Source organism: Eleginops maclovinus, chromosome 20, assembly GCF_036324505.1.
Source record: "Eleginops maclovinus isolate JMC-PN-2008 ecotype Puerto Natales chromosome 20, JC_Emac_rtc_rv5, whole genome shotgun sequence".
In the NCBI taxonomy this organism is placed as follows: Eukaryota; Metazoa; Chordata; class Actinopteri; order Perciformes; family Eleginopidae; genus Eleginops; species Eleginops maclovinus.
The window spans coordinates 7,332,528-7,354,722 of NC_086368.1; the positions used below are offsets into that span (position 1 = coordinate 7,332,528).

Sequence of the window (22,195 nt, forward strand, 5' to 3'; positions counted from 1 at the left end):
GCTGCAGAGAGGGCAAGGGCAAACTCAAGAAAATAATTTCAATAATCTAATGTAATTTTATTTTAATGACATTTTTCTTATGCAAACTGAGAACAATAAGACACCGATACAAAAAAATGAAAATATCAAATGACAGAGTTATCACAAAAAAATTAAAACAAGTATTTAATGTTATACTGTTTGAGTAAAAAACATACATTTCTTTTGTGCATTAACCTAAAAAGTATTCTATACTTTAAAAAAAATGATACTATACTACTGCTATACATACTATCATATTGTCTCATATTATATTATATTATTTTAGTATGTTTAGACTGTTTGCATTATGTTCTTTATTATATGTATATTACATCTTATGAAAACCGAACACAATAGGCCTTTATTTATTGATTCAGTCATCATCAGTCTGGCGTACTCGTTGTCACACATTTTTTGTATCCATTTGGTTTTCTAAAGTTATTTCTTATTTAATTCCATTAATATAAGTTAATATATCATAATTTTAAATGTGATTTAATATCTCTATTCATCAGTTCTAATTCTGTCCTTATGCTGCTGAAGAAACAAAACCATTCCTCTGGGAATCAACAACCGTGCATATTATTTGTATCGATCCTTAAAAGCCTTTTATTTTGAAAGTCATAACAGGAAGTGCTTGGTGGTACTGTATCTACCTCGACACAGTGGTTCATAGCGAAACCTGCATGCAACTGAAACGGGGCAACATTTCTCATACTAAACCAAACTTAATTCACGTTTAACATTTATTCTTAAATCGTGAACCTTCTCCGTTTCTTCCACGTAAACCAGGAGGTCATACGTGTACAAACCGGTGTACTCCAGTGTTTTGTTCACGGTCAGCGTGTTGTTACTGGAGGTCAGCGTGTCTCCAGCTGAAACCAATCCGCCACACAGATGCTTTCCCCGGGTAGGACCTTCACCTCGCTGCTGCTCAGGCCAGCTTCCAGGCTCCCTCTGTGGCTGGGCAGTGAGGGAAGAGCCGCCAGCTCTCAGCCGAAAGGTAACAGCACGTTAGCTGATTATTAGAGCCACATAGCAGCTAGCATTAAGCTAATCCAATAGTGGCGCAGTTTAGTAATACTTCACAACATGTATTACCTAAGTGATGTAACGTTATGTCATCACTGCTTTTAAGTTTAGAATAATGCTTTAAAATGCAGAATGACTTCAAAACAACAGGTCCTCAGGAATTCATTGATTGACATAATTGTTGACACTTAATATAATATGTTTAGTCATTTAAAATACAATAAATATAACTTTATTCATCCAAAAATAACAAGAAAGTGCAACAAACAAAAGTGATGAATAAAACGTGTATGAGAAGTAATTCAAACACCAGTGTCTAAGAGAATAACATATCTAAGTTAGACCAATTTAATGAAATAGGTGAGTTGAAATAGTGAAGTAGTATCGTGCATGATACATGTTGACACATTAACACTTTTTTAGAACTTTCCAGGTTTTCCAGGCTTGGCGTGACCTGCCTGTTAGCTGATGCAGTATTTTGATCCAGGATCTACTTTAAACTGTTAACTGTGGAACACAGCTGACTGTCGTTATGGTGTTGAAATGTAATGGATTATCATTATTTATTACCACATATAATAAACGAACTATTACTAAATACATTGTTCATGTTTATGAAGGTATTTAATTACTATTTTATTTATATCGTTTTTAAAGCGTGACATTTATATAGTTGTCAACGTTCAAAAAGCTGACACTATCACTGAATTCCTTTTTTACCTTTAAATATGGTTACATTTCCCATTAATTCTATTTTATGTTTATAATGTTGACTGCATTTTGGGGATTAGAGGTGTCGGGTGCCTTGCTCAAGGGCAACACAGCAGGGTCCAGAAGGTGAACTGGGATCTCTCCAAGTAGCAGTCCACTTTCCATATTGAAGTCTGTTCGGGGACTTGAACCGGCGACCCTACAATTCCCAGCCACTGCTGGATATTTATTTGTAGCATTTGAGTATTCATTATTTTTTAATTTTTGTGCTGCAGAGTTGATAAAGAAATATGTACTGGAGAAAGATGAGCTCCGCCCGCTCTACATGGACTTCCAGGCCACCACACCCATGGTAACAGACATCAATCTTATTGTCTTGGTCACAAGCTCATTAGCTGATGCCCAATGAGTAACTTACCCTCACTGCAACTTTTGAATTTTTATTTCATTTTTATATATATATTTAGATTTTATTATACATTTTTCAAGATGGAAACACATATCAAGGAAAACAGTGTTATAGTTCATGGAATTGGCTATCCAAAAGACAAGATAAACAAACTCCAATATATAGTGTTACAGTGTTACTATGTTTATGCATGTCTCAATTTAATACATACTGTTACCATTACCACATGCATACACTTGATCTTGCATCAGTACGTGCTTCACCTGAAAACATAAATATACCATCCATCTATTAAATATTTAATTTTATGACTAACTTCTTTGACTTTTGCACATGTTTTTTTGTGTGTAGGACCCCCGGGTGCTGGACGCTATGTTGCCCTTCCAGGTGAATTACTACGGTAACCCTCACTCCAGAACACACGCCTATGGATGGGAGAGCGAGAGCGCAATGGAGACAGCCAGGAAGGTAGAGAAACAATCAAATTACACATAAACCGAAAAAAAGGTTTTCAAAAAGCTCAAGTAAATGTCAGCCCATTATATAATAGAGTGCTACAGAGGAAATGACTCAGCAGTTTTACATTTCTTGTTCCCTCATCTCAAAATAAATGTTTTTTGAATAGGATTTTGGTAAGATGCCTGAAATACGGTCTGCAGTAAACACATGTTAACATGACTACATAACATACATTACATTTCTACATACAATATTTCTTTAAATGCCACGTATGAAGCTTTTAGTTGTAATTTAAAAGTGGTTTTAATCTTTTGAGGATTATCTTCACAAGTGTAACTATCAAAACCTTTTTTGTTTGCCACTGAACTTATTTTCTAGGGCAATTCTAGGTTCCAGGTTGGCCACAAAAAAATATCATCCCTGCATCACTTTGTACTTTGTACTAATTTTAACCTGTTTCTGATTCTGGACAATTTGTGCTCATTACAATGCTCCAAATGTTTTACGTTTATTTTTAACGTAACATGTGTACATAATTTGATTAAGTAAGAATTGGAGAGAAAGATAACTGACTGTGTGTTGTCCCTATCTCGTTGAGCAGCAGGTGGCTGATCTGATTGGAGCAGATCCCAGAGAGATCATCTTCACCAGCGGAGCCACCGAGTCCAACAACATGGCTATCAAGGTCTCACTCAGCTCCTCCTCTTCATCATTCCCTCTCTTCTCAACACCACTTTCTCTTATTTTAGTGACATTGATGACCTCATCGCTAACATGCTAGCCAGATGGGCTAGCGTTATTGGTCACAATAGCTCTCAGATTTTTGCTATATTTTCTCTGTACTGTGGTGTTTACTGCACAATGGCATTTTTTTTAACTTAAATTAACAAAACATTATTGAGGAAGGAAAACAAAGCTCTTCAAGATTTTGGTTGCTAACAGGAAATAAAGGTTCTCCGTTTGTTGAAAATACATAATTGTTTCATCAATTTATAACTTTCAGCTCTTTTTGTGGAACAATTCATACTCTTGACAGAAAATATCAGATAAAACTACAGGAGGACACAACATTTTCTTTTTTTAGTAATATAGTTTTTACAACTTTGGACTCTCCTTCTCTGGGTCTACTCGACCCTGGACTCTTATAATCTATAGGTTTAATTAATAGAATTTGCTCTAATTAATGAACAAATCCCATATAATCACATCCCTGTTGGTATTTGGAAACAAGCATTCATTCTTATTTGTTTAGCTAATTTAAAAAAAAAAATCTACTAAATGTGTTGTGCCTGCTTTTGGAGTCCTACCTAGTGAAAACATTATAAAGTACAGTGAAAAACAACACTGAGTTTTAGCCCAGTCTGCAGAGTCAGTGCTAACCCTGCATCTTCCTCTCCGGCAGGGAGTTGCCAGGTTCTACAAGGCCAAGAAGCGTCATGTGATCACCACGCAGACGGAGCATAAATGTGTTCTGGACTCGTGTCGTGTTCTGGAGTCTGAAGGATTCAGCATCACCTACCTGCCGGTCATGTCGAACGGACTGGTGGACCTGGAGGTAAACACAGAGTGAACACCCACAGCGAGTACAGAGAGGATGCACAAGTCATTGTTTCTATTAAAAACTGTTTGTGTGTCCAGCTGTTGGAGGCCTCCATCCGTCCTGACACCTCTCTGCTCTCGGTGATGACAATCAACAACGAGATCGGAGTCCATCAGCCTATGAAGGAGATTGGTAAGCATGGCCATACATTGTATTAGCTCCATACATTGGGCAGGAATCAGATTTTAGAATGACCACATACAATGGTTCATCCAAGACTCAAGTTTTTAAATATAATATATAAATCTGACCCCTAGAAAGCGTGTTTAAAGTCTTTTGTGTTTTTTTGTGTGCGGGTTGAAAAGGCCAAAATGTAGAGGACCGGTAACCATGTAGATCCTTCACTAGATTCATGTCTCGTTTTCCCTCAAAGTCTGTTATTTAGTTAAATAATGAATCTTTACTCTTCCTTTCCACAGGTCAGATTTGCCGCTCTAAGGGAGTCTTCCTCCACACTGACGCGGCTCAGGCTGTTGGGAAGATTCCCTTAGACGTCACAGACTGTAAGATTGATCTGATGTCCATCAGTGGCCACAAGATCTATGGACCCAAAGGTTAGCCATAGCATTACTCTAGATATGCTTTACTGTTAGTTCATCAGACAGTGAATTAATGCAGCTCATTGCTTTCATGTGACAGTTCACAGTGCTTTACAATTGAATAACACTGGAGATGTGAAATGGCTGAAATGCTGACACTGTTAAAGTTGCAGCTGCAAGCCAAATACTGAATGAAGCTGAAAGTGAAAGGGACTAAAGAAGCTAAAGTTTCAATTTGAGTTCAAACGCTGTTGAGTGTTGACAGTAAGACATTTAAGCAGTGTATGAAATGTCATTGACATGTGAAAGTAAGTAAAACATGTTTTTAAAGAGTTAGCAGCATGTGTTAATAGAACAGATGGGGGGCAAGTTGCGATGGTTGTCGTGCTTACGCTTGTGTGTGTGTGTACAGGTGTCGGTGCTTTGTACGTGCGTCGGCGTCCTCGAGTGCGTTTGGAGCCGCTGCAGAACGGGGGCGGGCAGGAGAGGGGGCTGCGCTCCGGCACCGTCCCCACCCCTCTGGCTGTTGGGCTGGGAGCTGCCTGCAGCATCGCACAGCAGGAGATGGAGGTAAAACAAGCGCACCCAAAACATCCCGAGACTGCAAATGTTTTCAAATCCTGGGACTTATTTTGTTTGTGTTTTTCTGTGCAGTATGATCACCGCAGAGTGTCCATGCTGGCTAATCGTCTGGTCCAGAAAATCATGGCCGAGCTTCCTGATGTCATCATGAACGGAGATGCAGAACAACGCTACCCTGGTAAACACACCGAAGTGAAACTATTGAACGAAAACACACTGTCACATGCTCGAATCAGATGTTATGTTGACATGTTATGTGAGATAAATGTTGTTATTACAAGGAAGATGACTGTTTCTGACTCTTTGTGTTTCAGGCTGTGTGAACCTGTCCTTTGCCTATGTGGAGGGAGAGAGTCTTCTGATGGCGCTAAAGGATGTTGCTCTGTCTTCTGGGAGGTCAGACACGCACTTTATATGATAAAAAGATTCTTATTAATGTAACCCTACCCTTTAGATGTTGACTATTGTGTTTTTGGATGCTTTTGTATGTGTAAAGTTAGCCTATTTACAGTACCATTAAGAGCTACAATGATTAGTCAACTTATTGATTGGTCAATGAACAAAACAATTACTGCTACTGTATTAATCGGAAAAAATATATACAAATTGAATGCAATAATGGTGGAAAATGTTTTTTTTAGCCACCTAAATAGGAATTTCCGAATATATAAAATATCACATGTATCTGAACGATCATTTATTATTTTCCAAAAACACAGCTTTGCACATTTTTATGAATACAAAATTCCTACTAATTTTTTGTTAGACCTCTCTTTAAGTAAGAAACTCATTTTGTTGATAAGTTAAACTCCACAGCACGAAGTAAAATCATATATGGAAAAGATGAATGATTGTTTGTTTGTGCTCTAACAGCGCCTGTACGTCAGCGTCTCTGGAGCCCTCGTATGTCCTCAGAGCGATTGGAACTGATGAAGACCTCGCCCACTCCTCCATCAGGTACTAACGCTGACATCATCACCGTAATGACTGATTGATTATCAATTTCAACTTTACTTGTCATTTTAAATTGAACATAATTTATTCTGGAGTATATTATAATATATTTCTAATATATACAAAAATTCATTTAAATTTTTAATCTCAAAGACTCAAACATCTGTCTGAACATCAGCAGTTAGAGGTGGTTCTGTTCTTTGGTTTGACTTCAGATGAAGTACAAGGAGGTTAATGTAAACTTGTGTCTTTTTTCGTTTGTTAGGTTTGGAATTGGCAGGTTCACCACAGAAGAAGAGGTGGACTACACAGTGGCAAAATGTATTCACCAGGTCAACAGGCTCAGAGAGATGAGGTGAGTTCAGCTGGAATTGTTGTTTTTTTCTGGCACAGATATTATTTCGGTAGTTCGGTCATCATCAATTCAATCAGTAGAAATAACTCACAAAGGTCATAATAAGTCTAACAGCAAGAAACATGAGCAGGCACACTATCTCACAAGTTAGAAAACAAACTTCTAGGTTAGACAAACATACTGTTTTTGTAAGAGAATAACGGTAAATGATCAAATTAACCTATTGTGCTTACTTTGCTTTATTGCCCCAGAGAATAAAATTGCATTGCAGTCACATAGAAGTGAGAACAGAGACGTAGGCACACACATTCAGGTACAAAAAAACGTATAAAATATATGGAGTGAGTATCCAATCACCAAAACCATCACCGCCCCTAGATGTAATGTTTATATACTTATCATCAGTTGGGTCAATGCGATCAGATTGCTGATAATAAGGCAAATTTGGCACTTTTTTAATAAACTCAATTTGTTAGAACATTTTTTACAACTTTAACTGACGTATTTCATTTAAAAAGTTGGGCTTATTGACATATTAATTCTACTGCGTAATATCTGTTAACATATATATTTAAGAAGTACAAAGTAAAAAAGAATAGCACAAGTTTCAGGTGTGGGCCATGTTCCATTATGCTTTTGGAATTTGCTGAGGGCTAATTCAAAATAGACAGGGCCACAGTTGGCCCCCGGTCTGTAGTTTGGACACCCCTGATCTACAATGTACTGTAAAATATCCTGAGCATTAGAAATTGCTCTCTTACAGAAGATATGTGACCGGTAAGGCAGTTTAGCAGCAACAATCCTACCACTCTTTTCAGCCTATGCAGAGATCAACAAGCCAAGTAGCAATAGAGAAGTTAAAAGTGAGTCGACCATGGAGAGATAAGCACACTATGAGTTTTCTACACACATAAATTCACTTGACTTTTTGAGAGAAATTGTGCAGAGCATCCTGTGCGATTGGGGATCATTTTTAAATAATCGGTTTGGATAATCTGAATAAAGAGATGGTTTCAGTTCAGTCTGACTGCTTGTGTTTCTTCATCTGGCTTTATAGTGTAATCATTTGTTCCCAGCACTCAGATATTAACTTGGTGGGGAAAATTAGTTATACTGTTAGAAATGATGGCTAAAACTGAAAATAAGTTGTGGAAAAAAGGAATTACATATACTGACTCTATACATTCATTTCTTCCTGTTTCTCTGTCTAGGTTTTTGTATGTCAATGGAGATATATTGTAATGTGTTTTAATATCATTCTCTTTCTTTCTGTCTGTCAGTCCTCTGTGGGAGATGGTTCAAGAGGGCATCGATCTGAAGAGCATCAAATGGACGCAGCACTAGACTCCTCCCACTTCCTGTTTAACTCTTGGCAGACATCGATGGCAATTGATTCCCAGGGAAATCTGGGAATGCACTAGCTTTCCTTCCCCGTACACAAACACGCACAAACTTCCTATCCGACTTGAAGTCTGTTTGTACCTGTAGCTCTGTGGCTCCGTAGAAATTCCTCTCGTTGCTGTCAGACGATGTTATTTTTGGAGAGTTGATGTGGCAGCCTCTGCTTGTTGTATGTCGTTCTGTAACACCTGAGTCCTGTATCACAAAGTCTCTTAATCTTGTCTGGCTCTGTTTGGGCTACCTAGCTTCACTTTCAGTTATCTCTGTGGGTTAATAATCCAGCTGTCAGCATGTTGAAATTAAGAAAACCACTTACTGTTAGATGAAATCCAAACTATGAAGTACTTGATATGACATAAAATAAAACTGGGATCCCTCCGGGGTAATTATGTAACTGATGCTAACAAGCATACATTTATTTATAAACAACATTTAATTAAATACAGAGGTTGCAGCCACAAACACTAATAAATAAAACAGTCCATAGAAAACACAGACGGACACATAAATAATACATGTGAGTTAAGACAAATACGGAGTAAGAACAACAATTTAAATGCAACCAATTAATACATAAAGGAAAAGAGAATACATTAGTAGTTATGACTGGCAACCAGGCTATGGAGGTAGCAGTGAGGTTAACTATAGAATGGCACAACTAGAATACATTAAGAAGCTGTCGTAGGATTTATATTCAAATTATGAAAGGAAGGCTGTTAATCGTTGTGGCACTCTGCTTGTTCCCCATTTTTCCTGTGATGTGATAGGTCAGTTTTGATCTCCTTGAAGTGAACTTGCTCTGAACTCAGTTAGCTTTGCAGACCAGCAAAGTGATATAACCTGATTGATTGTGAGCCAGTTTGTCTCACCAGAAACGTCAGGTAGACAGCTTCCTTGCTTTGTGATACAGGCTCTTGAAAACGTGTTAAGCAGAAATATAATGGGAGCGATGATGGGCTGTGTACTTCACTGAGGCTGGGGTCGGTAACCGAAGCTGCAAGACAGAAATGTACTGAGCTGTCTAACTATTTAATGATTCACTTGTTATTATTTTTTAGGCAAGAATATACAAGATGATCCACATATTGTCTCCTGCTCTGTTGTCCTGTAATAGACTGTCCTCTCTGTCTCAGAACTCGATTTACAGATACTTCATCATTTTAGTTTTTCAAAGTTTTAGTTTTTTAGGATCTGCAATTTGAATTATTTGGCAATGTCTGGAACACTCTACACGACTGTCCACTTAATATGTACACAACTGATTTTTTAAACATGACAGAAACGCTGAGACTAATGTGTGAGGTTATAATGGGGATCTGTAGGTGATCCTGAAAGTATACAACCCAACTGGATTTAAAAAGTATTCTAAAAGATTTGTATTGTGTTGCTGAAATATTTCAACTCTGTCTACTGTTACTCTCATCAAATACATTATTTTCCAATAAAGTTCTGCTTTATGGATATGCAACAGACTTTTATTTTCTTTGTATTGGGGTGTTACATACTTACATTCATTACAGTGCCTCCAGAATTATTGGCACCCTTTTAGTAAAAATAAGCAAAACAAGATGCAAAAACTGTCTTTATTGTTTTCCTCATAATATTTCATTCAAAATACAGTCACAAAAGTGAGTACACCCCTCATATTTTGTAAATATTTTATTATATCTTTTCAACACTGAAGATATGACACTTTGATCCAATGTAAAGTAGTCAGTGTACAGCTTGTATAACAGTGTACATTTGCTGTGCCCTCAAAGTAACTCAACACACAGCCATTAATGTCTAAACCGCTGGCAACAAAAGTGAGTACACCCCAAAGTGAGAATGAACCACAGATGTTCAATAGGGTTTAGGTCTGGAGACATGCTTTCAGTCCATCACCTTTACCCGGATTCTTTAGCAAGGCCGTGGTCATCTTGGAGGTGTGTTTGGGGTTTTTATCATGTTGGAATACTGCCCTGCGGCCCAGTTTCCGAACGGAAGGGATCATGCTCTGCTTCAGTATGTCACAGTACATGTTGGCATTCATGGTTCCCTCAATGAACTGTAGCTCCCCTCAGTCGGCAGCACTCATGCAGCCCCAAACCATGACACTCCCATCACCATGCTTTACTGTAGGCAAGACACACTTGTCTTTGTACTCCTAAGCTGGTCGCCGCCACACACGCTTGACACCATCTGAACCAGATAAGTTTATCTTGGTCTCATCAGACCACAGGACCCAGTAATCCATGTCCTTAGTCTGATGGTGTTCAGCAAACTGTTTGCAGGCTTTCTTGTGCATCATCTGTAGAAGAGGCTTCTTTCTGGGACGACAGCCATGCAGACCAGTTTGATACAGTGTGCAGTCATACGTCTATTTTCAAGAGACAACCTCTGGATATGACGCTGAGCACGTGCACTCAACTTTGGTCGACCATGGCGCGGTCTGTTCTGAGTGGAACCTGTCCTGTTAAACCGCTGTATGGTCTTGGCCACCGTGCTGCAGCTCAGTTTCAGGGTGTTGGCAATTTTCTTATAGCCTAGGCCATCTTTATGTAGAGCATCACTTCTTTTTTTCAGATCCTCAGAGAGTTCTTTGCCATGGGGTGCCATGTTGAACTTCCAGTGAGCAGTATGAGAGATTGTGAGAGCGATAACACCAAATTTAACACACCTGTTCCCCATTCACACCTGAGACTTTGTAACACTAACAAGTCACATGACACCAGGGAGGGAAAATGGGTTATTGGGCAAAATTTGGCCATTTTCACTTTGGGGTGTACTCACTTTTGTTGCCAGCGGTTTAGACATTAATGGCTGTGTGTAGAGTTATTTTGTGTTGTGAATTATTATTTGAATCCAATAGTAAAATTGACATGATTATATTGTTTAGTTTAAAAACAGTTAGGAGAAAAGTATTTACATTATTTACAGTAGATATTTGGAGAATGTTACTTCCTGATGGTAAAATTATTAGTTTGAATGTGATAATGTGAGACCTTTATTTTGATGAACAGGAAGTAATGTGTAATGCGTATTCGTTGTATGAAGGATTCCAGAGATGAAGTCGCAAGTCGCAACCTGCCTTAGTTTAAATAAATACTACTTCTTTGTAATACTGTAATAGTGCATTTGGAAGTAAAGTTCCGTTCAAAGAAAACGTTTGATCATCATTAGAAGCTTAAAACTACACAACATTTTGGTGCCGAAACCCGGGAATTGAAGATTGAATTGACTGTGTCGAAGTTGGAAGCTAACGCTAGCTACATTGGCAGCAGAGATGGCCGAGCGTTTTGAACGGATGAAGAAGAAGAGAAAGACGGTACGCACATCTACAACGAAGTTGTTGAATCGCTTAGATGAGGAGGTGATCAATGAGGTGCCCGACTGTGATAAACTTCGTGAAATGCTGTCAGTATTGTCGACCAAGGAAGATATTTTAATGGACTTAAACAAAGGCATTGAAGATGAAACGTCGACAGACGACCTTGAGACGGAGATTGCTAGTACTCAGGAATACCAGGACCGCATTACCACGCTGAAGGCTCGTGCCACGAGGCTCATTCAGCCTGCACGTGATAACGTGAGTGTGCGGGTGAGCAATGCAAGTTCGAACTCCGTGAGACCAGTGAGTAGACAGACTGTTAAACTACCGAAGCTGGTGATAGAGAAATACAGTGGAGAAATTAGCCAGTGGCAAGAATTCTGGTCTCAGTATGAAACGGCTATTCATGAGAATGATGCACTGTGTAAGAGGGAGAAATTTACCTATCTGAGATCCTATTTGACTGGAGCAGCAGCAAGAGCTGTTGCAGGGCTTACTTTGAATGATAGCAATTATGACGCTGCAGTTGAATTGCTCCGCAATCGTTTTGGAAGGAAAGACATTGTAATTAGTGCACACATGTCCAGGGGCGCAGATAGGTTTTTGAAACTGTGGGGGACAAAGCTGTCAGCAACGCCCCCCCTCCCCCCAACCCTGTGTTGTGCGAAGAATATACTCTGATGCCCTCAGGGCGGCGCTATTACTCAGCCATGACATAACCCATCAAACTTATTTGCCCATCATTGCAAGAAATAAAGCATATTGGTACTGCTTCCAATCACTCACCAAGCATGCCACATGCAGTATGCAAAAACTGTTTTATTTAAACATTAACTGACTTTAAGCACACTGATTCACACCAAAAGAGCAGGCTGTAAAAAACAAAAATGTAATTAAAACACTTCTTACTGTGCCTTACAAACACAAACAGCAAAGCCTACATATATACAAAAATAAGTTTGTAAAAAAGTACTCTACATGAGTTTTCAATAAGTGGCCTCAAATGCAAAAACAGATTAAGTGAAAGATCCAAAAATCTCTCTCCTCCGATCCTTGCCCTGAATATACTGTTGGGCAATGTCTTTGCTATTAAGTTTGTCCAGCCTCTCTTGGTGGATATGGCACACTGCCATTCCATTCACCCTTTTTTGGGTGGTGGTAGACCGCAACCATGTTTTAAGCCTGCGCAAGCCACTGAAACTCCTCTCTGCCTCAGCAGACGATGCAGGCACAACCATTAACAATCGGACCACTGTCTCAACTTGCGCAAAAAGGGCACGAACTTCAACAGGCATTGCTTTTAGGAGCTGTGCAGCATCTGCAGTGGTTTTGTAATTGTACTTGTTCTTAAACATAGCTAATTGGATTTTCAAATCTTCCCACTGGAGCTCAGGGTATTTCTCTGCATTTCTCTGGGCATCTCTCTCTACATTGCTTGCAGTGGGGGTCAGCAGCAAGGCCTCCAATTCCTTAAGTGCATCTATTCCAGGCTGCATAAACCTGTCGGTAAGTTGTGTGTCTACTTTGTCCAGGACTCGGTAGAACTCCACTCTGTGGAACTCCACAGCAGATGCAGGCCTGTGTGCAGGTGCTGGCCCAGAATACCTCTTAGGGGGCCTTTGTGTGCGAGGTAGAGCAATGGGCTCTAGAGACAGCTTCTCAACCATGTCCTCTGCTTCCTTAAAGACTGCCTCAAAGTGGTCTGACTTTCTTTTGGATCTTAAACTCTCTTGGACAACAGAGACTGCAGAGACCATGCCCTCCACTGTCTGGGTTCTTTTCTGGAGAGATGTATTCAGCAATTCCAGTTCCCTAATCACATCTAAGGCCAGCATGAGCCCCAGTACAACATTGCCTTGTTGCAGCCTAACATGTAGGCCCTCTGCCCGACTTGCAGATTCCGAATTGCTTGCAGACATCTGATCGAGTGATTGCAGCACTGTGCCATATTGCCCGAGAACAGCACGGATAGCAGGTGTGCGTACTGTCCACCTTGTGGGACATAAAGGCCTGATAGACTGCACTGGCCCTTCTCCTTCAGATGCGGCAATGGCTTTGAATTTGTCTTTCAGTTTGCCAGACTGACCACAAAATGTGCCAAGGTCATGGATCCAGTCAAGGGCATTTCTGATGAAAGGGGAGGTTGTGCAAGCTTGCTGTGTGACTAAATTTACACAGTGTGCACCACAATGGATATATGGTGCTAATGGCTGGCTTCTTTGGATGACTGCTTGGGCGCCTGCATATTTGCCAGACATATTTGAAGCACCATCGTATGCCTGACCTCTAAGGCTCGATATTGGCAGATTTAATCTCAACAGCACATCCAAAATGATTTTGGCAAGATTTTCGCCTGTTGTTGAAGTTGTCTCATACAACCCAATGAACTCTTCATGCACCATCAAATCTTTGTCAACATAACGTAGACACAGGGCCTCCTGCTCCACGCCTGAGATATCCCTTGTCCCATCCATTATGATGGCATACTGTAAAACTGGGAGGGACTGTATCTCATGTGCAATTTCCCTGATGATTGATGTACTCATCAAATCTAACATCTCATTTTGGCAATCCCAAGATGTGTGCACTCCCCTCTTTCCAGACAACCATCTTGTAAAAGCTGGATCCCCCTCAGCTTTGTATTTCAGGAGCTGGTTAAAGTTGCCTTCATGATGTTCATGCCCCCTAAAGGCCATCCCCTGCCTTGCCAGGTGCATAACACCCCCTATTATTTTTAACAGGCTTTCTCTGCTTTCTGCCTGTTGCGCACTGACTGCACTGCTCAATTGTGTGGTTATAGGTTTACTTTCATATGCAGCTGTTGTGACAGCCACTTTGTGACCAGCTGATTTTTCGTGGATGGAGAATCTTTCCAGGGCTTTTCTCCAGTTTCTAAAGCCGGAGTTTACAAAAGCTGGGTCTATGCTCTTGGCTTGAGCTGGTTTTGCACTTCTGTAATATTTAGAGCACTGAAAACACAGAACACCATCGATGCCAGGATTGACATGCAGCCAGGGATGCTTTTCATACCATGCTTTCTGGAATGACAGAGTACGGTCCTTCATCACTTGTTTTTTCACAAATTTAGGGTCAGGTTGATTTGGTTTCGTATATGTACTAATCATGTCAACCTCCTCTCCCTTTCCTACATCTGCCTCTGGCCTTGCCATCTCGTCTCCTGTCCATCCTTCTTCTGACCCTCCTCCTCTCTCTCCTCCTTCTGTCCCTCCCTCTTCTCCCTCTCTTCCTTCTGCCTCTTCCAGCTGTAGGCCTAATGCACTACTACTGCTGCTACCCTCCAGTGGTGGATCACTTTCAGTTTCACCTCTCTCACTGCCATCTTCAGGAACTACCTGCAGGCCAGGACCATGATAACATTTTAATATACTATAAACATTATAACTGCTTTAAGGCATTAGCACCATTAACAGTAACTTAACGTGGACATACAAGCTACCACAGAGGCTACCGGTCCCAGACGGCATATCTCTACAAGAGATTGTAAGATTCTATAAGTATGCCAACATAATGTGTTGCTATGGGAGGCAAACTTCCTCTCTGTATAAATGAGTGTGTCAACCAGCATCATAGTAGCCTACAAGCATTTTATTTTCATAAGCTTCAAAATAATAAAATATATGTAATTTTGTGTAGTGCACTTTTGTCTATAATGGTTAGTAATGCCTACAAAGTTCGATTCTGGACAAAAAATAATGTACTGTGTCTGGTAAGATAGCAAGCTAACAGGCTCAGTCATTCAAGTTCAATGGAGGTTCAATGGGGATCTGCTAAACGCCAACACTGATTCACCTTAAATTGAACACATTGCGTCAGTCTAAATGATTGAATATTACCATGTCCATTTCAGTTAATATCTGTCATGATATCTGACTGAGTGTTAGTAATTAAAATTACTGTTTATAGTTTAAAATGATCACGTTAGCGCCACTACAGTGGCATTTGTCTAGCTCTAAAGTTCGTTTTTCTCATGATTCAACCTGTAACAACTTAGGCTAAGCCTACACCATTAGATACACCATCACAGATTCAAGTACACATTTCCAAAAGACCCCCAACAACTCCAGAAAGTTGCAATGGCCGATTAAACTGATAATAAATAAATAAATAAATGCATAAAGGTTGATTCCCTCCCCTTGTGAAATTGGCACTTCTCTTCCTCTACGTTCTCACTGTCTGTCTCTAGGCCTACTCCATACAGTTTTTCTTAAACGGCGACATTACTCCGAACAGACAACCAAAAAAATGCAAGGTGATATGATACCGTAATGCACAGTTTACTTACAGTTGATGCTTTTAAAAAAAACGATGCAATAGTTTTCTGCTTCTTAGGTTTGGCTGGCCTCATCCTGCATGTGTTATGGGGTCCTGAATTAGGAGGTGTCTCACTGATGCCTGTCATACTCGTTCTGGGTAACCATGGAAACCAGGCGTGAGACAACGCCAGAAAGATAACTTTTAGAATCTCTGAAAACGAAGATCCGTCTTTGATCTGACTGTTTTATGTGAGTTGTTGCAAAGCAGTAAATTAGTCTTTTGATTGTCTGAGAGGTTCGCCTTATGCAAAGACAGAAAGCTGATTTTTTTTTCCAAATAAAAGTGAGGGGGACGGATTGAAGGTCGTTCGAATCTGTGTACGTCAGAACCCCCACGACGTACACGCTATCTGCGCCCCTGCACATGTCCAAACTACTGAGCTTAACCCCTGTGAAAAGGTCATCAGATGTTGCAGCACTCAGGCACCTGTACGACGAATGTGAAATACAGATTCGCAGTCTAGAGTCCATGGGAGTTCACAGTGACACATATGGCTGCCTGCTATGTCCAGTACTGCTCCAGCTTCTGCCGGAAGACATAGCACTAGTCTACACGCGCAAGTCAGACCCCAATGACGAATGGAAGGTGCCAGAGCTCATCCAGTTCCTGCAAAAAGAGGTCCAAAGCAGAGAGAGAGCACTTCAGCTTACCAGACCAGGTAACACTCAAAGAGACATTCCACCAAGTAATAAACCATTCAGTAGGCCAGCACCCCCTTATGAAAACAAACCTAAAAAATGGAACGTGCCCTCAGCTACTGCGTTGCACACAGCAAGTAATGCACCACAGATCTGCATATATTGTGACAGTGCTAACCATAAACCAGAACATTGTACTGAGAATTCTGTGTCTACTCGCAAAGAAAAATTAAGAAAGCTTGGAAGATGCTACGTGTGCCTTGGCCCAAAACACATAGCAAAATTCTGCAAAGTTAAAGGTGTTTCATGCCCTCTGTGTGGTCGCAGACATCAACAGTCAGTTTGTGAGCAAGGTGAAGCAAAGGCAGATGTGGACAGTGGCAGCACAGAGGCTGTTGTGTCCTCTGTGTCCAGCACAGCGAAACAGAAAGCTAATTCACAGAACACAGTGTTGCTCCAGACAGTGAAAGCATGGACAGAGGGCCCAGCAGGGAGAAAAATCGTACGCTGTCTGTTAGATGGAGGCAGCCAGAGAAGCTTCATTCATGAGGGTGTGGTGAAAGCCTTAAGATTACCAGTGGTAAGACAAGAAACGCTGCATCTACACACCTTTGGATCTACAGCTCCTGTGAAGGCACAGCGTAACATTGTGAAGGTCTCTCTGGAAAATGTGTGGAACACACAGCAAAGGATTGAGATTGAAGCTGTGGAAACCCCTCAAGTGTGCTTGGCAGTGATAAAGGTCCCCAGTGAACCCATCCAAGAGGAGCTCAGGAGAAAAGGTCTGCAGCTTGCTGATTTTCCACTGGACGGCCCTGATGACCCAGAACTGTCGATGCTCATAGGGGCAGACTATTACTGGAAAGTGGTGTCAGGCAAAGTCCAGAGAATAACAGAATCACTAGTGGCCGTAGAAAGCAGCTTCGGGTGGGCTTTGCAGGGGCCAGTTTCAACATCCAGTGTAACTGATGCTACTTGTATGCACATCAGCCTAGAAGAGGACACACAGATCTCAAAACAGCTACATGCCTTTTGGGAGGTGGAGTCACTGGGCATTGTTAATGAGAAGGCCCAGAGTGCAGTGGAAACTGACGCTCTACAGAACTTTGAACAGACTGTGACACACAAAGATGACCGCTACCAAGTTGAGTTACCATGGCGACCTGACAAACCGACACTCCCAGACAACTTCCGAGTGGCTAAAGGACGGTTCGAAGGCCTCAAGAGGAGACTCAAAATGGATGCAACCCTGTACTCAAGGTACAATGATGTCATACAGGATTATCTGCAGCAAGGCATCTGTGAGGATGTACCTGAGGATGTGTCAGCGGCAGAGCAGCCAGAGGCTGTGAGATACTACATGCCACATCATGCTGTTCTTCGAGAAGATAAGGTAACAACTAAACTGAGAATTGTATTTGATGCATCATCACATGAGGAAGGTTGCCCCTCCCTAAATGACTGTTTACTGACCGGGCCAAACCTTAATCCAAACCTGTTAGATGTGCTAATCAAATTCAGATTACATGAGATAGCCTTTACTGCAGACATTACCAAGGCTTTCCTGCAGATAGCTCTAGCAGAGAAGGACAAAGATGCTGTTAGGTTCCTGTGGCTACATGGACCTCTGACCAAAGATGCTGAAGGTGAGCTGCGGATTATGAGGATGAGTAGAGTAGTTTTCGGAGTGTCGCCCAGCCCATTCCTGTTAGCTGCCACCATAAGAAACCACATCAAGCAGTATGACAGTGAGCAGCCCAGGGCAGTGGAGGCACTGAGAGAGTCTCTCTACGTGGATGATCTGATCTACAGCTCAAGTAATGTGAATGAAGCCCTTTCAGTTTCCTCAACAGCAAAGGAGATCCTGTCCCATGCCGGCATGAACCTGTGCAAATGGGTAACCAACTCACCACATCTGAGAGCCAAGTGGGCAGAGAGTGGAGTGGAGCACGCGACAGAAACAGACACCTGTGGAAATGTGCTGAAAGTGTTGGGGTTAGTATGGAGATCAGAGAAAGATGAGTTTGTGTTTGATTTAAAGGGACTGTTGAACATTTTAAAGGGCAAAGAGAACACAAAGAGAAGTGTGCTACAGACATCAGCTCGTATCTTTGACCCTATTGGTTTCCTTACTCCATTCACCATACGGGTAAAGTGCCTGTTTCAAGAGCTGTGGGAGAGGGGAATCAGTTGGGATGAACAGTTGCCCACAGATTTGGCTGAAAAATGGAATCAGTGGTGTGCGGAGCTGCCGAAGCTACACCTTCTAGCCATTCCGAGATGGTACCACATTGACATTCAGCCAAACTCACAGACACTGAAACTGCACGTCTTCTGCAACGCCAGTGAGAAGGCATACGGTGCTGTTGCCTATCTACAAGGACCGAACAAGGAAGGGGAGATTGTGACAAGTTTTGTGGCATCCAAGGCAAAGGTAGCCCCATTAAAGAAATTGACTTTACCACGCTTAGAGCTTATGGGTGCACTGATTGGAGCAAGGTTAGGAAATAATCTTCTCAAGCCTCTGAACATGGAGAAAAATCAGCTGAGTATGAGAACAGATTCGATGATTGTTTTCCATTGGATACGCAGTGCAGCACAAAAATGGAAGCCGTTTGTGTCAAACCGAGTGACTGAGATACAAGGTCTCACCAATCCAGAACAGTGGTCTCACTGCCAGGGTAAAACCAATCCAGCTGATTTACCCACCAGAGGCCAGAGCGTCGAGAACCTCATCCAAAGCCGGCTGTGGTGGAGCGGCCCTCCGTCACTATCACCAACTGATGAGGCAGAGAACATTGATGAGGACCGTGTTGCGGATGAGGTGAGCACTGAGCTCAGATCCAAGTTCCAGACAGCAGTACAGCTCGCTAGCACTGAACAAGTTGAACCACTGTTAGACTTACACAAGTACAGCAGGTTAAAGACAGTGTTAAGAATAACTGCATGGGTGAAAAGGTTCATAGCTAATGCCCGCTCCAGTCTGAAAACGCAGGGAGAGCTAACTTCTGAGGAGCTCACTGCAGCAGAAGTGTACTGGGTGAAGATGACACAAGAGCAGAGCTTCAGCCAAGAAATTTGTCAGCTGACATCAGGTCAAGACATCAAGAGAGATTCGAAAATCAGAGACTTGAAACCATTCTTGGATAAAAATGGCCTTGTCAGTGTAGGAGGCAGGTTACAGCACTCTAACTTTAGTTACAGAGAACAACACCCATATGTGCTACCAACGAATCACAGATACTCTGAGCTACTAGTTCAGCAATGCCATGAGAGAGTGATGCATTCTGGGGTAAGAGATACTCTTGTTCAAATGCGGGAAAGATACTGGGTTTTAAAGGGGAGACAGCTAGTGAAGCGGGTGGTGTCACATTGTTACATCTGTAGGAGGTTAAAGGTTAAACCAGCTCAGCAAATAACAGCTCCATTACCCAGAGACAGAGTCACAGAATCCCCACCTTTTGAAGTAGTTGGGATAGATTTTGCAGGTCCACTGTATGTAAAGTCTAGTGGACAGCCTAAGAAGGCATACATTGCACTCTTCACTTGTGCTGTCACTAGGGCAGTGCATTTGGAGTTAGTCACAGACCAGACCACTGAAAACTTTCTTTTAGCTTTAAGGAGATTTATTGCAAGACGAGGGCTGTGTAAAGTTATTTACTCGGACAATGCCAAAACATTCAAAAGAGCAGACCAAGATCTCAAAGAACTGTGGAAGTCATTCAGGGGATCAGAGCTCACAGAGTTTTTCACAGATAAGGGGATCACCTGGAAGTTCATTGCTGAGAGAGCTGCATGGTGGGGCGGCTTTTGGGAGAGACTTGTAAGATCTGTTAAAACATGCCTAAAGAAGATCCTGGGGAAAGCTTCATTAAGTTTTGAGGAGCTTACAACCATGCTTGCCGAGGTAGAGGCTGTGCTGAACTCCAGGCCCCTCTCTTATGTACATGAGGATGTTTCAGAGCCCCAGCCACTCACACCGGCTCATTTCCTGGTTGGAAAAAGACTAACTTCTCTACCCCCAAAGACTATGCTTCCACCATCTCAGGCGACAAATGTGAGCAGAGAGGACATGGGAAGGAGATGGAAGTACCGGCAAAGACTCTTGACCAGCCTTTGGAACAGCTGGCGAAAAGACTACTTGATGGACTTGAAATCAGCTCACAAGTGTGAGATACCTACACCCACTGTGCTGAAGGTGGGAGATGTCATCCTGATCGGAGAAGACAATGCACCCCGGCAGACCTGGAAAATAGGCAGAATAACAGAACTGTTTCCAGGAAGAGATGGACTCATTCGTTCCTGTACTGTTCGTACTTCTACGGGCAGTGTGTTAAGAAGACCTGTTCAGCTGATATATCCTTTGGAGATTAATTAAGTGGACTGAATAGTAATGAACAATTGTTCATTGGGCGGGAATGTTGTGAATTATGATTTGAATCCAATAGTAAAATTGACATGATTATATTGTTTAGTTTAAAAACAGTTAGGAGAAAAGTATTTACATTATTTACAGTAGATATTTGGAGAATGTTACTTCCTGATGGTAAAATTATTAGTTTGAATGTGATAATGTGAGACCTTTATTTTGATGAACAGGAAGTAATGTGTAATGCGTATTCGTTGTATGAAGGATTCCAGAGATGAAGTCGCAAGTCGCAACCTGCCTTAGTTTAAATAAATACTACTTCTTTGTAATACTGTAATAGTGCATTTGGAAGTAAAGTTCCGTTCAAAGAAAACGTTTGATCATCATTAGAAGCTTAAAACTACACAACATTTTGAGGGCACAGTACATTTACACTGTTATACAAGCTGTACACTGACTACTTTACATTGTATCAAAGTGTCCTATCTTCAGTGTTGTCCCATGAAAAGATATAATAAAATATTTACAAATATGTGAGGGGTGTACTCACTTTTGTGAGATACCGTATTAACAAAAATCTAACCTTTTCACTGAAGTAAAATTATTAAAATGAAATGAAATGTTGACTTTAAATAAATATTTCTCTCCAAAACATGTGTGCCACAATTATTGGCATCCCTAGAAAATAATTTGATTAAGATCTGACTGAAGTATATTTCCAGTCATAACTTACATTTTTAGGTTCACCTGCTGATTAGGAACTCCAGAGGTCCACCATGACTTCTTGTTTCACTGGGTTATAAATATGAGGTGACACAGGCATAAATTCCCCTTGTCATTCATCACTATGGGAAAGACCAGAGAACACAGTGATGATCTGCGAAAAAAGTTGTTGAGCTGCACAAATTAGGAAATGGATATAAGAAAATCTCGAAACAGTTGAAAATGCCCATTTCCACTATCAGGGCAATAATTAAGAAGCGTCAAGCAACAGGAGATGTTAAGAATAAGCCTGGAAGAGGATGTGTGTGTACATTGACACCACACACCGTGAGGAGGATGGTTCAACCGGCAAAAGTATCTCCAGGGATCACAACTGGAGAATTGCAGAGGTCAGTTGAGTCTTGGGGTCAGAAAGTCTCCAAAACGACCATCAGACGCCACCTACATAAGCACAAGTTGTTTGGGAGGGTTTCCAGGAAAAAAAACATTACTTTCAATTAACAACAAACTAAAGGGTCCACAGTTTGCCAAATGTAACTGGGACTTCGAATGGGACAGGGTTATATGGTCAGATGAGCCCAAAATAGAGCTTTTTGACAACAAACGTCAAAGGTGGGTTTGGCGTAGGCAGAAAGATAGCCATACAGAGAAGCACCTCATACCCACTGTGAAGTATGGTGGTGGATCTTTGATGTTGTTGGGCTATTTTTCTTCCAAAGGCCCTGGACATCTTGTTATGATACATGGTATCATGGAC

The 22,195-nt window shown here is 41.2% G+C and overlaps 1 protein-coding gene across 1 annotated transcript; it reads left to right on the forward strand.

Moving 5' to 3' along the window:
- Positions 1-672: 672 nt before the first annotated feature.
- Positions 673-9,531, forward strand: nfs1 (NFS1 cysteine desulfurase). Its single transcript, XM_063910922.1, has 13 exons — positions 673-1,024; positions 2,040-2,116; positions 2,525-2,641; positions 3,234-3,317; positions 4,035-4,187; positions 4,271-4,364; positions 4,652-4,786; positions 5,184-5,341; positions 5,426-5,531; positions 5,668-5,749; positions 6,227-6,310; positions 6,573-6,662; positions 7,943-9,531. Exons 1-13 carry the CDS (start codon positions 919-921, stop codon positions 8,004-8,006), a joined length of 1,350 nt encoding a protein of 449 aa, XP_063766992.1. The 5' UTR covers positions 673-918; the 3' UTR covers positions 8,007-9,531.
- The last annotated feature ends 12,664 nt before the right edge of the window (positions 9,532-22,195 follow it).